The 17,545-nt window shown below is 46.9% G+C and overlaps 3 protein-coding genes across 3 annotated transcripts; all 3 read right to left on the bottom strand.

The window, feature by feature from the left end:
* Positions 1-1,465: 1,465 nt before the first annotated feature.
* Positions 1,466-2,278, bottom strand: N7517_007214 (uncharacterized protein; the record flags this gene model as incomplete). The annotated part of the gene is made up of 1 exon (XM_056724944.1): positions 1,466-2,278. One exon carries the CDS (start codon positions 2,276-2,278, stop codon positions 1,466-1,468), a length of 813 nt encoding a protein of 270 aa, XP_056581194.1.
* Positions 2,279-11,810: 9,532 nt separating this feature from the next.
* On the bottom strand, positions 11,811-13,647 carry N7517_007213 (Iwr1 domain-containing protein; the record flags this gene model as incomplete). The annotated part of the gene is made up of 3 exons (XM_056724943.1): positions 11,811-11,959; positions 12,065-13,363; positions 13,500-13,647. 3 exons carry the CDS (start codon positions 13,645-13,647, stop codon positions 11,811-11,813), a joined length of 1,596 nt encoding a protein of 531 aa, XP_056581193.1.
* Positions 13,648-14,394: 747 nt separating this feature from the next.
* Positions 14,395-16,848, bottom strand: N7517_007212 (putative differentiation regulator (Nrd1); the record flags this gene model as incomplete). Its single annotated transcript, XM_056724942.1, has 1 exon — positions 14,395-16,848. The coding sequence occupies one exon, from the start codon at positions 16,846-16,848 to the stop codon at positions 14,395-14,397; it is 2,454 nt and encodes an 817-aa protein (XP_056581192.1).
* Between the last annotated feature and the right edge of the window lie 697 nt (positions 16,849-17,545).

Genomic DNA, 17,545 nt, shown 5'->3' with positions numbered 1-17,545 from the left:
GCATGTTCTTCTCAATACATTTACGTGAATGTATTTATCAGCCCCCCCTTATTACGCCCCCAAAATAACCGGACCCTCGAGAAATGAGGCTGAGACATCGGATCGGGATTTATCTTTTCGTAAAACTCATGGAGCTTGCGCGGATCAATTCCCGAATCCATAGGAATTGGCAGGATTGGCCCCATTTAAATTCAAGTTCTTTTTTTCGATCTTTGAAGGGTTGACAATAGATAAGATTAAAAAAGGAAAACAAAAGCAATAAAAGCAAATGCCGAAGCGGAACATGTCAATTCGGTATTTTCCTTATCGCCTGGACTCATCACAGTAAACTATCACGGACTCCGCGGATATATGTACATTGTTTATTGAGTTCCCATTAGACGCGTTTATCTACCAATTCACTAAATATGAAAAAAGAGAACGCAATATCGAAAGCAATTGGCCCCCAAGCTATATGGCACGGCACATAAGTACGGAGTATGGAGTACTATGTGCCAACAATGCAATCCTTCGGCCTAAGCCCCTAACATGCCCAGTCGCCCCAGTCTTGGAAGCTCTAGTGGGAAGTACTAAAACGTATACGCACTTTGCCCCGAAGACCCAAGATCTTCATACTTACAAAGTACTTCTGTATTCCGTACTTCGTACGGAGTACGGAGTACAGAAATGAAGTACACTCGCCTTGGCATGAAGGATTGCATGGGATGGGGACCCCACGATCGACGGATCGGACGGATTGGCCGGGCTGTGGATAGGTTCTTTTCTTAGCACGGTCTGGCCGGTTGTAGTAACCGGCTATATAGAGGAATGAAACGTGATTAATTTGTCTAGGGGATAACACAATGACTATTATTGATGCTGCATGTACATGTGAAAAACATGCATTCCAAACTGGTCAATTCAACGGTTTCGGGTATCCTTCCTGGGTTGAAAGGTTGGACAAGGTCCGGACTGTGTCGAATATTAAGGTGAGGAAGGACCATGTGCATTTCTCGGGATTTGGAAGGGTTATTTGCTTGGTATGCGCGAGTGGGAAGGACAAAAGCAAGGGGAATCGTTTGAGAAAGTTGAACAGTCATGCAGAGAGAATGAAAATTCAGCCATGGAAAGATTCATGTGTGATTCGTCATACCGGTAAAAGCTTGGAAAAGAAAGAAATGATTTTTTAAATTCAAATTCAACCTCGACTCTAGTAATATCTAGATCTAATCCGAATGATATTGACTCTCACGGTATGGATTTCTCCATACAACGTATTGTAGATATTATATAACCCAGAAACAACCTCTTGGGAAGTTATAGTGAAGGTGAAAACGACAGGAACCCGAGTGGAAGAGGGTGAAAAGAGAGAACATCAAAAAGACAACAGACCTCCCACGCTGAACAAGAGGTATCTTAAATAAAAACGAAGACCGACCCACGCAAAAAGACAAATTGACCTCCCAGAACGTAAACAAAGAAAAATTCAGATCCGTCGCAACGCAGGATCCCCCTCCTTCCTCATCCAAGGATACCAAACGCTAGTATATTCCCTAACCCCAAACTTGGGCGCAGACCCATGATCCCCTGCCAACGCAGCAGTAGCACCCTCCCTCAAGAATTCCCCATCCCGCATCCGCCTCTGCTCACGCAGAGTAGGACACTTCTTCTCCTTGATGAAGCGATAAAACTTGCATTGAATACCCTGGAACCCGCGTCTCTGGCGGTCCGGAAACTGGCGATTGAAAGCCTCCCGGACCTCCTTCCACTCCTGACACAAGTCGACCCGGTGGTACCAGATGAAGTACATTTCCTCTTCCTCGTACTTTGGCCGAGGAGGCCGACGGCGGTCGCCGTTAGTCGAGGAAGAGCTGGAGACACTGGAGAAGCGCTCGCGGGAATGGTACGGGTCTGGCGAGGAGGGTGCCGAGAGAGAGCTTTGGTTTGTGCTTCCGCTGGCGCGGTTGGCGGTGGCTGAGGGCCGGTATGTGAAGAACATTTGGTGGGATTGGGGTTGGTTTACGCTGTGGTGACTGGCGTTTGTGCTGCTGCTCTGGGTTGTTGCTGTAGTTGTGTTGGATAGTGCGCCTGGGCTGGTGTCGTGGTAGTTTCGATTGTACCAGTAGTTTGGGCTTGGGGGGAAGCTTGGCGAGGGCTGGTGGTAGCTGTGACGATGGGATGGGATTGAAGCGTGTTGAGTGCGTGGAGAGTCGTAGGAATCTCCATCGCCTGGGTTCAGTAGAGCGTCGATTTTCATTTTGCTTTGTCGTGCCGATGGCAATGTTGCGTATTCTGCCATTTTGGATATGTATTCAAGATTTTATAGAGACCGAGCTTCCAGAATGCTTTGACCAAATTTGATAGTGGGGATATAGAGTATATATCAAACAAGTACAGAAAGGGAAGTATAAGTGGGCGGGCAAGGTTTATAGATCTCGGAACTCTAGAAAAAGAAAAGAAGCCTGGAGCACACGGTCTTAAATGAAAAGCAAAATAGTCGCTGTTGGGTGTTCCTTTGGCCCCCCTGTATAGCTGTGTACCGCGGATACCAGGCTCCATGGGCTAACAGGGATCTTTTTTTTTAAATTTTTTCTTTTCTTTTCCAGAGGTTCGGTTCCACCCCCAGATAATTAAAATAATAAAAAAAGAATTAAACCGGTGAACCGGACAGACTTCTCCGTGCGTATATATAAACATTTTCATACATTGCCACTTAATTTGATATTGAAGATGTGGCAATCTTCGGTCTACTCCGATTCCTTGACTTTAACGGGAAACTTTTTGCAATGTTAGTATAGCTTCAGTATTTGCAAGTTACGAAACGGGGGTAATTCAAAATTACATCTTAGCGCCAAGGCGAAATTTAAGAATGACAAATATCATATATCAAGTAGTTACCCGACATTAAAACGATTTCCTACTTTGTTTATCTCTTTATGGGCGCTTAGATGATAGGCTCAAGATCGGGGGTCACATATTAGTTAATCAAAATTAAAAAATAAATAAAAAGATGAAGAGATGAAGAAATCGCGTGCATTTTCTGTTTTAGTGTCAAGTGTTTTGCACTGTCTAACGCTACCGTACCCATTTCATGTAAGAAGTGGATAGGTAAATACAGTCAGATGTTGACTGGGGGGGGTTTTTCTCATTCTTTTCTTTTTTTTTTTTCGAGGTCATGGAAGGGAAAAAAAGGACTGCAGAAATTCAGAGTGAAAAAAAAAAAAAAACCAACACAAACGCGCCGCGTCTATTGGTAGACGCAAAAGTCATCTGTTGCGACGTACGCCATGGCCCTGGGATCTCGGGACGAATGAGCGTGAAGAGCTAATGCAAGCTCAATTTGGCCAACACATCTCAAGGCTGCTAGGCGTATGAGGTAAGAGGGACCGTAACACTATTCTCCTCTATCCTCTTCAGGGCTTTTTATGGAAATGTTATATATCCCTCCCGTGACAGAACAGAATTTCTACGAGATATATGGAGTAATTGTGGTAGGCTTTGTTTTATTCCAACGCGGGGGCAAGGGAAATCCAATAGAGCGTTAACTCGGCAGCCGATATAGATTTCCGCAGTCAACTTGCATGAATCTGTGACGATGCATCTCTCTCCACTTACGGCCTTTAGATGTTACTCGCGTGATAATTTTCCCATGCGCCATTTTCCCTCGATCTGCGCCTTGACCAGGCAGATCGTCAGTCTGCAGCCGCCAACGGTTTCCTTGGATTTTCTTCACAGTTTTACGTTTGAGGGGGGAAAAAGTGTATAGAATATAGGCAGGTATAGGCAGGTCTAAGCAGGTAAACCGGTACCAGGATACCATTGTATCGGGTTATATATAAACCTGTATCTAATTGCCTGGAGACACGCAATCTCCTCAAATTATCATAGGAACGAAAAGAAAAGAAAAGGCAGAAACGTTGTGATATCTTTGCGGCGCAGTCAACTTGCGCAAGCGTGAAATCCGTCAATTAGGGCGCCATCCGTCGATTCTGTATGGCCCGTAACTTCCGAGACCCCCTTGGCAAGCCTGACCTCACAATCCTAGTCCCTGAAGCCCCCGATTCCGTGCAGATCGGATCAACATGGCTCCCCCCGGGGCTAAAACCAGCCTTTTCCCCCCTCCCCACTTTGTTTTCTTTGTCTATCCATGTCCAATCACAATACTTTTGGCGTTCGTCAGTCGCGTAGCCGCAGACAGTTTCAGTCACGTGTATAATATATTTTACACTAGCAGTTTCCATTTTATCTTGGACATGGAGTACTCCGTACACTAAGAACGTATATGCAGATGATATGCGCGCTTCATCCTGGGACCCAAATATTAACTCCTTCCTGAATAGACATTACCGTGCTCATCCCATCTCAAAAGAACTTGGTAATTTCCAAGTTTAATTATTGTCACATTGCGCGAGTCATGATGTGCATATTGGTTATGCCCGCCCCCTAACGGCCAACCAACTATAGTACATCAAAAAAGAAAGAAAAAGAAATTATTTTAATTTATTCAAATTCACAACGTGGGCAGATTGGTCCAAAATTCATGTGTATTTAACCAATCATCTTCTTCAATTGCTCAACGTCTGATGATTTCATATTTCTTTTTTTCGGTCTGAGCCGCGTAGATCGGTGAGAGGTGTCGAAACTCCCTTTTTTAGTGAATTTTTTTTTCTTTGTTTGTATCTCAATTATGATAATCTAACTCCGTCGGAGAAGAATATGCAGGGTTGAATTCCAAATCTTAGATCCCTGACTGTTCTCCAGGCTCTGCAGCCGTCCCAAGTCAGTAGCCAAGAACGCTATGTCCTGTTGCTAAACGTTAGCGATAGCCGCCGACAGCCCCACGGCTGCAGCACGCAATTAATTGGGTAATATCGGCCTTTCTAATGTTATCCTCCCTACGAAGTACGGAGTAGATAGCATTGTACTTTGAACTTTTCAGACCTCGATCTAGAATCCATTTAGATCTGGACCCTTCTCTCAGCTGGAAATCTCCTCTCCCGCATTTGAAACGGGATGGACCCGTCGACAGGGGGCAAAATGACTCGTTTGATGCGCAAATTTCCGAAAATTGCACCGTGGATACTACATGGCAGGGAAATCAGGATTCAACCTGTCTTGGATGGATCCCGGAGACGCGCAGTCACTGCGCAACACTGGGGGAACCCACAGTTTTAGAGCGGACAGAACCGTTGCCTAACGGAGAGAGAGAGAGGGGATAGGCACTCCCCCACAACGGGACAAAAGGTTCTGTATATCCATACTACGGAGTACAAGGTAATCTCTACTAGAACTCCGTACCGCATACCGATATATTTGACTGGTATGGAGTACTCCATGCTCTCCAAGGAGATTCCTAAATGATCACAAATATCCCTTTTCGAACCTTGTAACCTCGGAATCCCCTCATCGTTCCATGGATCGTGATTTGAAGCTCGGATAGTTTCAGGCAAATCTTGGATCGTAATAGATCCCCCCGAACTACGCCGAACTGTCAGATCGAACGCGTGGCATGATACACTTACAGGGACATTGTAACAGCAATATAGGTGCTTAATTTGTATCAGTGGGGGCCCGTTGTAAACCGGTTATGCTCGTGGCTACATATACCAACTAGCCAACTAGCCAGCCAGCTAGCTAGCTCAAAACAAAATGGCTGGGCACAAGCACCTGACGGTGACCTCCTGCAGGCAAGAGCGACCATCCCGAGCACCCCAGTAATCCCGCAGAGTGTTGGATTTTGTTGGCTGGGGCCCGCTGAAGGCGTAAAACCCTGGCGCCAGTGTTGCAACATCAGATCATGGGTCCCGGGTAATCTCCAACGAACTATCTCCTGGCTATTAGCGATTTGAAAAAATCCATTAGTCAGGAAAAAAGAACATTAATAAGCAAAGATTCCGCTCTCGGCCTTTCGCTTCGGATCCGAGTCCCCTATCTATAGGCCCAGATTCAGCCTTTGGCTTTTGCCCTCGGACTCTCGGCGTATGTTTCAGCCGCAAGGTGACAAGCGTGCAGGATTTCTTGCACTAGACACGCCTACACTAGTAGTGTGCTTTTACTACATGTAGTATAGAGCAGTGTCGTGTTATGTTCCTAATTCGGTATACGAAGTAGGACAGTTGATGTGCAATGTTAGTGTAAGGTCTTAAATCCGAACACCTCCGCTTCTTGGACCCCACGCCATCATTTGCACTAAAACAATAAACGGGGGCCGACCCAATCCTGTACGGTTCGATCCAGAGAGCTCACCCGCAATGAAATTAAACATCTTTCGGTTTTTTTTTTTCCTTGTGGCTCTGGCATAGTACACCTCGGCCTTTGGGGTATTTGATATCGTCATACTACCATCATGGTATCATTAATTATATCCCTCTATATAGTATTATTAAACCAGGCACCTCGCGAATCAAAAATGGGGAGAAAGCCATGCCAAGCGAGCTCAATATCCAGTATCTACTAGTGCGTACAACTTCTTTTCCCATATTAAGTCTAGGGCGAGGTAGGTACATGTCTTGTCACCTTTGTCTGAAGGAGATCTGACTTTTTGGCAATCAGAAGGATCTGTAACTTTTGTCAAAGAGAAAGCAAAAAAAAAAAAACGCCCCAATTAGGTTGTAACACCCGAGCACAAAGAGAGAATATGGGGGTTTTTTTTCAATTTTCAAATTTGAAGGACAAATTACTACAACAAAAGTACTCAAAAGTAGACTCTGGATTCTACCACGCTTCTGGAATCGATCGACGCGCAAATCACAAAGAAATGATAAGCGAAGTAGCGAATGAGGATCTCCGGCTGGAAATACAAGGCTAACTCTTGTATAGAGGTGTCTTAGATATCACTGTATTTTAAATTTCCATTACGTTAATTACTGCTGACTGGTCAAATAGTAACTGCGCTAATACTAATCAGGCTACACTAATATCATTCAGCTTATATATTGCTCAGAGATTGTCCAACCACGTGGATAATGTTTACATTAATATACAAAATTGTCGAAGCTCTCACCAATCTGCTGTACGGGATATCCACAAGAAGCACTCTATTGAATCGTAGAAATGAAAGAATATCACCGAGAGTTATTGCATGATGCCTTTCCACTCTTTGTCGAAAAAGACTATAATCTGCAGTCCACTATTGGATCCCTCTTTCGCCCTTGCCGATCTTCTTCACGACTTATGCCGAGCTAAGTGGGTATAGCTTCAGGTTCTGTATCGAGATTCGTTTCCCTCGTGCTTTCCCTTCCTACGGGTTAATGGCTACTCAGATATAGCACAATCTACATTATACTCCGTAATTCTAGGCTCTTACCATAGCTAACCACCATTATCAGCCCCCAGGCTAAAAAAAAAGCTCGTCCCCAGCTGTGAAGAGGTACCTATAAGCACTAGTGACACGTGGAAGTTAGTGACGAACTGACAGAGGTTGTGCTTATTTTTCACTTCTGCTGATCTATTCCTTCTTTTCGTCTGACGCTGTCGTTAGCTTGATCCTAATTAGTGTTCTAGAACCGGGGTGGTTGTGTCGGGATTTGCTTATTTTAGGCCTATCAGGTTTACTTGATGTACCCGGAGATATATATCGATGAATGTAGTAGGTATTTACACGGCATACAATATATTGTAAAAAGTACAGTGTACACTTATATTCAATGTTTATTTAATTTGTTTTTTCCTGATCTGCAGACAACTCTTCAGCTCGGAAAACACGATCTCCCGACTCAACCTTGGTCTGTGCAGTACGGTCGTATGAGCATACATATATTGTACAGAGTTTAGACCTTAAATTGGCCCACTAACTGCCGGATAAAAACAGCTGTCTCGTCTTGTGATTGGACAGTGCGTATATGCAGTGTTCAGCCGGTTATATGTGGAGAACAACGGCATTGTAGATCCGGATTGGATACTTATAGCCTATCGTCTCTTTTTCTCAACGGAATACCTCCGGTATAATGCACGGGCTCATAGCCTGTTGGAGCTACGTAGGTCCAGAAAAGAGAGGAGAGGGTTAATTCGTATGAGAGCAAACTCACTATCTATCCGAGGGGCGGTGCCTAAGGCACACAGGCACCGACCACCACGACGTGCATTGCAAAGGGCTCACTGGTTGTGGCTATATCAATACATAAGATCCTGCAGAATATTAAATTTCCCATTGTGGAGTCGGATCAGCCCTGGCGGTCCTCTCTGGCACGGAAACTGTTACACGGCAGCCGATCGAAGGCTATGCAGTGGAACGAGGATATGTCGCCATACCTACGATGTACCACAGCCTATGATCAAGCGGGAAAGGAATTTCCACTGCAAGGTTAGGAATGGTTGGATTGGATGTCGATGTGGGCTAGGGACGAAGGGGGCGACTAGGACATGTGTGTGGATGTTGCGTATGGGGAGATGTGACATGGAGGATCCTTCGAGGGAAAATAATAGCAGAAGCGAAAAAGAAAATGAAAAAAAAATGAAATGAAAAAGTCAAGTGAAAAAGTCCAAGAACCAACAGTTAGAATCATCTCTCATTCGTCAGAACGAATGAGACCACCAGCAGCAATATCATCCCTCGACTCATGATCATAGCAACCATGGCGATCATAAGTTGACTGCACGCGCCCTACCATTCAGACGCTGTACACGTCTTCGACCATCCCTAAAGTAGTAAATAGTCATGTACACAACGTTCTCTATAACTATCGGTGAGTACAGCGATCGGGTCAATGCCCACACGTGCGTATTACTTCCACTCGAGCCACACCAATCAGCCTTAGGCATTGACAACATGGCGAAGCACTAATGCTGCCACCATCACACCGAAGCCAGAGACCCGGGTCATTAGCCCCGGGATCGGGCCTTCTGGCGTGAGCTATTTCTGCACTTCAATGTTTCAGCTGATAGAGTGAATTCGAGAGCCTGTTGGGTGGATGTTGGATGTTGGATATTGGATGTCTTAATGTGTCTCGGGATTTGCTGCCTGTGCATGGTGAGTGGTTCGAAAGGAGGGGGTGGGGGAGAGGGGGACTATGATTTTCATTATGTTGCCGGTAGCCTTTCTTCGTGGCTCGTGAATTTCTCCGAATTCTGGATCAGAGTATAATGCTCAAGCTTGAAGTATATTCCCCATACTAGAGAGTGCAGAGTATCCATTCTACTCCATACATCCACTTTGGCAGGACTTTTTTTTCTCAATATTATTAGCATCTTCAAAGTATAATCGGACACTATCGTAGATCTTCAGGTATTATTTGGTAGATTTGAGTCTTCAAGGATCGCTTCAAAGACCGCAGTATCATATGGATACCCCATGTAATCCGTGACGAATTGTCCTTTCCGATGTTCTCCGAGACCGCTAGATACTTGAGCCCAATTAATGGCGAAGACTCAATAATAGACTCACTGAGCACATGAACTTGACGGTAACTTGCACATCTTGACTTGGTTTGGCAACTGCCTTTGACAGTTAATATTCCCATTGGACAAAGAAGGCACATGCTTAAACAAAGCGGACTGGTGACGTCGGCTTCATAGTTTCTTTTGCGAGTCAGAACGTTGCACGGTTGTTTCAAGTTTGGAAGGGTGCAGGCGGATTACAGGGAGTACATATCTCAGTGAATCAGGGAAGAGTGTGAAGGATTGTAGTAAAAAATTATTGTATTTGACCGTAATTGCTTACTGTAATTGTTTTGCTAAATTACCTCTAGCGCGACGTTTTTTTAAAATTTCCTTTCCTAGAGCCTCACCTCTTCACAGACTTCCAAGGTTTCGCTTGTTATATCCGCCCAACCAGAATTGAGATATTAAATTGCAATAAACGAGGGTGAACCATGGAACCAATCTGAGCTATAATATAGTTCCATTTTCACCCATGGATACACTTTGGGGTAGCCGTGAATAATGGGTTTAGCGAAACCGGAGAACACGGAGATGGAGACGGAGACGCAATTAGTTGATCTTCAATCTTCTAGGTAAAAATTTATTAAGAGATGCGTGAAGATTACGAGGTGCCTCTAGCATCGTGCACCGGATCTGCCCGTTTTCATGCCGAATCCTATCTCTTTTTATGATCTTCAAGATTTGGCATGTTTTAGGTCGGATAGACATGGAACTACTTCTGCAGGAAGTAGTGGGGTTGGTAGCCTGAATTATTTTGATGAGTCTACGGTGTAGATTGAAATAATATCCAGCCTTGCGCCTCTCAAAAGCCCAATATCCATTTATCTAGCGCCGTTGGAACGTGCGTGCATTTATCATGCATTTATTGAAATTATATTCCATGCCAACTAGAACCTACATGTTGGGTTGGTTACCCAATTTGCCGCACCCGATTACTTATAGCGCTACATTAGTGACCGCTATAGGATAGATCTCCTGCAGCATGCAGATTACTGTTTCGGGACATGCAGGCAGACTGATTCGTACAGGGTATAGTATCTCGGCATATCTCAGCTTTTGGATGGTCTGTACTCCCAAGCAAGATGTACACTACATATATACAATATAGTTGGTCACCAGAAATCGCTATAAACCAACCACTAGAGGAACTACAATATATATATATATATTCTCCATCCAATAGACTCTAGAGCTTCCAAGTACTTATATACAAGATCGACACACCGGCATGTATATCTGAACACCTGACCGAGTATCATCAATCCAAAGCAATATATCAAAATTGGAAACACTAACACCAACACCAACACTAAAACCAACACTGCCTCTCCCCAAAATGACTTCATCTGCATACCTACCCCGCAATACGGCCCCCGGCCCATCCTTCAATCTCATCACATCTCACGATGACTGCATCGCAAAAAGCAAAACCACGTGGCATAACTAACTCCTTCCTAACTCGATACTAGACAAGCGAAAGCCGCACAGCCTCCCAACACAAACTATCACCCTTGGTTGGTTCGACCGGGTTACGTCGGAGAATTGAACGTTAGCCCACACACCTGCTTTTTTTAACTTTGATGACCTGACCACTTTCTATGCACGGAGTTCTTCCGACTACATTTGTTGTCACCATTTACTCGTGGAGATATTTTTGGTTTTGGTGGAGAGGGGTGGCTGCGGGTGAAAATGGCGCTCGGGGGCCGGTATGAAATTGGTAAATGAATGCTATTGGGACTGGGACCGTGGTGGGGGAGAGATGGCTTGAATTCACATGTTTTAGACGCTGTTGGTTGCTGCTTTTGATGCTACTGGTTGTAATGACCTATCTTGTATGTATGCATCCCTACACGACTGGGATACTCGATGGATGCCTAGAAAGGTGGTATAGTATAGTAGTATAGGTTGTGGTAGTTTCGTTTCAGGTTTCAATTTACATGCAGGATCGGCGGTGGGGGCTTTCATCCTGGTTTAGTCTCGGGGATAACGCTTTATTCCATCATCACCGATAATATACATGGATGTATCGAGTTTGGTAGATTAATGGTTTAGGAGGCATCTCCCGAGCTCGTGTAGATAGGTATACTACATTTCTAAGAGATCATATCCTGTGAAGCATTGCAGCACTCGTTTGCCTGTTGCCTTGATATACCAGCTTCCCATTTCAGTCTACAGTGGATATTAGGCCCAGCCATATTCTTGTCTGCAGATGGGGCTTGCAGATTTTTTTGGCTAATTGATCAGGTCTTGGCTCTTTGTAGCCGCAAGTAAGATAGAAACAAACGAAGGTTGTATTGATTTCATGGAAAAAAATCTGAAGTTTGAGGTATCTGGGGGTAAAACAAAGCAAACGCCCGACAAACGGAGCCATGCTAAAACAAGAATAAAGAGAGGTAGGAAAAGGGTAAAAGGGTAGTGGCGCTTTTGGTGCTAGCCATAAACAACCAATTAGATCAGTACTCTTCATCCGAGTCTACGTGCCCGCGGTAACGAGACATGTACCCAGTCCCGCCATCCTCGCTCGCTGAATCATCAAAGTCAAACTCGTCGTCATCGGATGACGCTTCTTCATCCGGGTAATCGTTGGCGGGGTGGTTTTCGGCTGTGGTCGAAAAGGGTCAGCGGAGGTCTACGGGTTGGAAATGAAGAGGGAGAAGACCGAGCTGAAGGGTAGGGAGAGGGAAAAAGAAGAGGAAGAATCACATACCATTAGAGTCAGCATCCTCACTATCCCATTCATCCTCGTCATCTTCAATAAACTCCTCCCAGATTTCCTCGTCCTCGGCCGTGATGACAATGACACCCACTCCAGGCTGAGACTTGGCGATTTCCTTTTTCTGCTGTTCGGACTCGTATTCGGCGAGCGGATTCTTCAGCATCTCAGCCTCCGATAGCGGACGACGGACGTAAACGTCGTAAACATAGTCGCCTTCGTCATCCTCTTCCACAGCCTGTTCGGTTTGCTCAGAAGTCTGTAGTGGTGTAGGTGCGACTCTCGGTTCCTTGGGCTGCCGGGGCTGGTATTTCAAAGGGGGCTTAGGAGCTGCACTGAAAGCGGGCTGTAAAGATGCAGGCGGGGGAGCGGCCAGTTTTCTAGCCACCTGAGCATCGAGGTCCATGGCATGGTCTTGGTCACGTTCAAGCTCGAGCTCCATCGCGACCTGTTCTAAATCATGGGCCAGGCGTTCAGACTCCTCCTCCCAGCTCCTCTGCTGTGTCTGAGCGGATTTCTCCAAGGTGTCAGACAGATGCTGCTTCGCAGCCGAGATGGCACCCTTGCGCTCCTCGCGCCACCGTTTCTCGGCCTGGTTAACGACAGGTCGTTTGCGTGGTTTAACTGGTGACGGGGGCGTGGTATCCTGGACAAGTTCCTTGGGCTTTAGCGAGAGAGCCTGTGCCTCCGCCACCAGATCTGAGACCATGGACGCCTTGCGCGAGTGCGCATTCCGCTGCAGCTGCTCGACCAGAACAGCCACACCAGGCGCAGGACCACCAGCGCGTCGTTTCTGAATTCCTCCAGGTGAACCTCTCAGAGAGTCGAGATTTGAGCGCGAGATTTGGAAGCGGCGCAGGGATTGCGCACGGCTGGAAGATGTCTCCACTGATGCCGGGCTGCTGTCGCGCACCGCAGGTTGGTGGGAGATATCAGAGCTAGCCGCAGAGCTGGGCTCTAGGTCGGTGAAAGGATTAGGACCCCCGTAAACGGCACGCTTGTGCTTTTCTTCCGCTTCTTTACGTGCAGCTATGATGCGCTGCGCCTCGCGGAATTCTGCTCCCGGCGAGGTGGCCCGCACCATGGGCACACCCATGGAGGATGCTGGCGCGCGCTGGTTTACATGAAGACTGCTTACTGAGCGCGGGCTGCGCAGGAGCCGCTGCACAGCTGGCGTTGCTGGTGGGCTTGGAGATGCATCTTCACTCGCACTCGCGCTGGCTTTTAGAGTGACTCTGTGGAAGACGAAGTCGGTGAACCGCCGCTTGGTTTGGTGGAGTGCGGATTGAATGACTGCGCGGTAGATTAGTGTCTGTTGTCAATGTGTTGGTCGAAGTTGCATCTCTGGGGGCAGCCCCTCTCATGGTTTTATGTATCTCTTTGGAAGGTCTACATTGCGGGGGAAAAAACAAGGGGATTTTTCTCATACATAGGGTCTCGACGGGCTCTTCCTCTCGCCGACGTTTGATATTGATTTGCTCTGGTGGAAGCGCCATGATGCAAGGTTGGCGCAAATTTTGCGATGGCTTGTTTGGAGTTGTGGAGGAGAGATGAATGGATGAGGCGGTTTGAAGCATCCAATTTGATGTGTCCGATCTTTGCCCGATTTGGGGTTATAATCACGTGATCTGAATAGTGTAGATGTCAATGACAATGGAAGATGATATTAGAGATAAAATGCGACTTGCTGCATTCTTCTTGTTTTCATGTATAAAATTTGCCTGATTTCTATTATAGATAGACGATCATTTACATTTCTAACTAATGTTTCAAGTTTGATGGGTAGATGGCCAATTTTCTGCTAGCAATAAAAGCCAATAGGACCAAAGTCCCAAGTGGTCGCTATGCAATGCGATAATCACCGCCACGACTCGTCCCTCTCCATGGTCATCATCCAGTGAAACATGCGGCGTACTCACAGCCCCCAGAGCAAAATAAAGAGATAGAAAAGTCAAAGATAAAAAGATGGAGCAGACTCAAAGCCAGCTAGCAATACAAGGTGGTAATGAAGGGAAGATGGCATGAAAAGGATTAATAGGGGAATAGAAAATCAGTGCGAACGGAATATGTCCGGACGAAGAAAGGGGGAAATCCAAAAAAGCCAAAGAAAAGTGAAGAAAAGAAAAGGGTTGAAAGTGAATGGCAAAAAGTCAGAAGTGAAAAAGTGATTATGACCAATACAAGAAACGAATCAGATCAAAATGGGGGGAGGAAAGACATGACAATCAAGAAGGGACTATATGTAAAAACAGAGAATATTGTGGCATTAGGTTCACCGAGGACAATGAGTCGAAGGGTGCATCCTTCGAAGCGTGCGCAGATAATTATTTGGCTCCGATCTCTTCTTCAGCCCAACCGGGCAGCGAGTTTTCGTTTTGAATAGCCAGGCCAAATCCTGAGTGATTCAGTCCACCGAGGGCAGAGAAGCTGGAGAAGCTGCTCTGAGGCTGGTGCGCACCTGCGCGGCTGTGGCTTTGACCAGAGACCGGTCCAAAGGGCTCCTGGGAGAATGAGGGCAAGCTGACAGCCCGCGAGTGCGAAGCACGGGGGACACTAAGGCTGCTGGTGCTTGCGTGGTGGCCGTGCCCCGATCCGTTTGCCACGCTCAGGTAGCTGTTGGAGGACTTGTGCTGGTGCATAGGCGGATCCATGTTTCCATTTGACATGTCGCCATTGCTGACGCTGTTGTACATCGACTGCTGTGCCTGGGACTGTGCCTGTAAGCTAGCGAGGGCCATAGGGTCGTGAAGATGATTCTCCTGATCCTGTGCCTGATGAGCGGACATCTGGTTCAGATACATGGTCAGCGGATTGCTTGAGCCGACATTCAAAACCCCAGAGGGAGAGGACACGTTCTGCAGCGGGTGGCGGTGCTGTCCATTTTGGGAGGATCCTGATGCCGGGGAAAGGGCAGGGCGAGTCGGGCTAGATTGGGAGCCAGACTGGCTGAGGTTCTGCTGAAATCCGTTGAGAGCGGACGGTGGCGATTGACCTTCCATGCCGGTTCCATTGCGGTTCTGCTGTCCGTTCTGGTTGTTTCCGGATTGACGCGGTGGGTTTCCGCAGCGGTCCTTTCCAAAGTTGATCTTGAATCGCCGGTAGTCCTCCCGATTGCGCATACCCTCAATAGCCTTGATGGCATTGGCGATGTTCGTGAAGTTGACAAAGGCGCAGCTCTTCTCGCGCAGTGTATTCACCAACTCGATCTCACCGTACTCCGAGAAGTCCTGGCGAAGGCGTTCCTCCGTCCAGGCCTCGTCCAAGTTACCAACATAGACATTGCGTGACGCACCGCCGCTGACTGCTAACGCAATGGCGGGCGGGAGAGGACCGGAGTGTTTGCCCCATCCAATTTTCAGGCGTCGGTTATGGATCATCAGCCCCTGCAGATTGCTCAGGGCGTAGAAAGAGGCGGCCGAGGTGGGATCGATGAACGTAACAAAGCAAATGTGCTTATCTGGGATGTATCGAACATGGTGTAGCAAGCCTCCGCGGACGACATTGCAGATCTCTTCAATAGTAGTTTCGGGGTGGATGTTTCCAAGATAGATGGTGCGGTTGCCGAGGTTGTTGACACCGCCCGCTGTTGTTGCCACGGCGGCCGCGGCAACGGACTGCTGCGCAAGCGCATTAGAAATGAGATCACGATCCGCAGTGTTTAGCACGTGCGCGTATCCGGGTGCGATTCCAAGGAACTGCGCAGCATTTTGCTGCTGAGTCTTGGAGACATAAGCACAACGGTCCTTTCCGTAGAACACCCGCTTTGGTGCTTGCCATTGCTGCTCCTGGGGGAGCTGGGTGACAGCCTTCATAGCATTACTGATCGACAGGAAATGGACGAATCCAATCGCCTTCTCCTTGACAATTTTGACAGTATCAATGGGCCCAAATTTGCCCAGATCCTCCCGTAAATCATCCTCGGATGTTTCCTCGGGCAAATTTCCAAGATAGACGTTACGCGACGCGCCCGACTGTTGAACAGCCAGGGCGACTGAGGTGGGGACCTGTGAAGGCTTACCCCAGCCAACCTTGATATCATTTCCCTTGATAGCCAACTTCTTCAAGATGGCATCTGAATGGAAATGAGTGGCAGAACTGCTATCCAAAAAGGAGATGAAGGCGCAGTTCTTATCGGGGAGCAGGCGCACCGACTCAATTTGACCGCTACGCACGTGGTTTAAAATCTCCTCGGCAGATGTTTCAGCCGGGATGTTTCCAAGGTACACGGTGCGACTAGTCCCGGACAGCATGCCCGGGGCCACGGAAGCCTGGGGGCTTCCCAGAGCCGCATTGCCCATACCTCCAAGACCATTGATCGGCGATTGAGGGCCCATCATTTGGGAGCCCATGTCAGGTGACATCATTCCATACAAACCGTGGTTCTGCATTCCTTGCGTTGGGCTGTGCATATGGTTCTGGTTGTTTTGATTGTGTCCATTGCCATTGGCTTGTGAGAAACCAAAATTGGCAAATTGAGGCGAAGCAAAAGCCGAGGGAGTTCCTGGTTGGAAAGGACTGCCTACTAGCAGCTGCGAGGGGAGAAGGGGGGTATAGTTCATATCGAAGCCGGAAGCCATATCGGAGTGTTGGCCGGCGGCAGTATTTATAGCGGGGATATTGGCGCGACGAGAGTTCCGGTCCGAGAATCCTTGGATAGGGTTGGGGTGGTTATTGTTGTAAGCTCCGTGGGAAAAGCCAGTGTCACCGTTCAACGCGTATTTAGACCCGTGGATTAGACGCGAATTATTCGGGATGTTTGATACATCCGAGGCTTGCATGGCGAGAAAGATCCAAAACTTGTCCTTAAGACAAGAACCTAGCCTTAGTCGGGGATGAGATGCCCTGACTACCAGACTGAGAGGCTCTGGGGGGGGAAAGAAAGGGAAAAAAAAAAGGAGGATTATCAGATCACCATTCAGGAGATGTCTCCACAGCCAAGATCACAGGGAAAAATAGGGAGGGATTCGGGTGGAGAAGAATCCCAAAAAAAAAAAGACGAAGCTCAAATGGAGACGTGTCTGAATTGAGGTTCAAAAGTCAATTGGAATGTTTCATTGTCAATGAATTTGGGGAATGGGGAGAACAAACCCGTGCTTTTGGTCTCTTTTAGAGAATGCCACTTATATATATGTCACAATACCCATGCAGAACAAAGTATCAAGCTTCCTGAGAGAAAGAGAAGGAAAGATTCAAAAGTCAAAGACTACAAACAATTAGCTCAAAGAGGTTAGGGAAATCCAAAGGAAAAAAAAGACCTGAAGAAAAAAAAAAAAAAAGGGGGTAAGACTGGGGAGATGGGGAAGAGTTTACAGTTGACAGGCTTGGACTAGTTTTTTTTTATTTTAAGAAAAATAGAAAATAATCCTTAAAAGCGATAGAACGAAGAAACAGAAACAACAAAGGGTTAAAAAAGAGCGTGGAGAAAAGGAATGAAAAGGCAAGGAAGTGAATCCAGGTAAGGTATGGAGAGGGAAG

The sequence above is a fragment of the Penicillium concentricum genome (genome assembly GCF_028827145.1).
Source record: "Penicillium concentricum strain IBT 3081 chromosome Unknown utg000002l_segment0_segment0, whole genome shotgun sequence".
Taxonomy (NCBI): domain Eukaryota; kingdom Fungi; phylum Ascomycota; class Eurotiomycetes; order Eurotiales; family Aspergillaceae; genus Penicillium; species Penicillium concentricum.
Note: the sequence above shows the minus strand (reverse complement) of the source record. Positions and strands in the feature narration are given on the sequence as shown.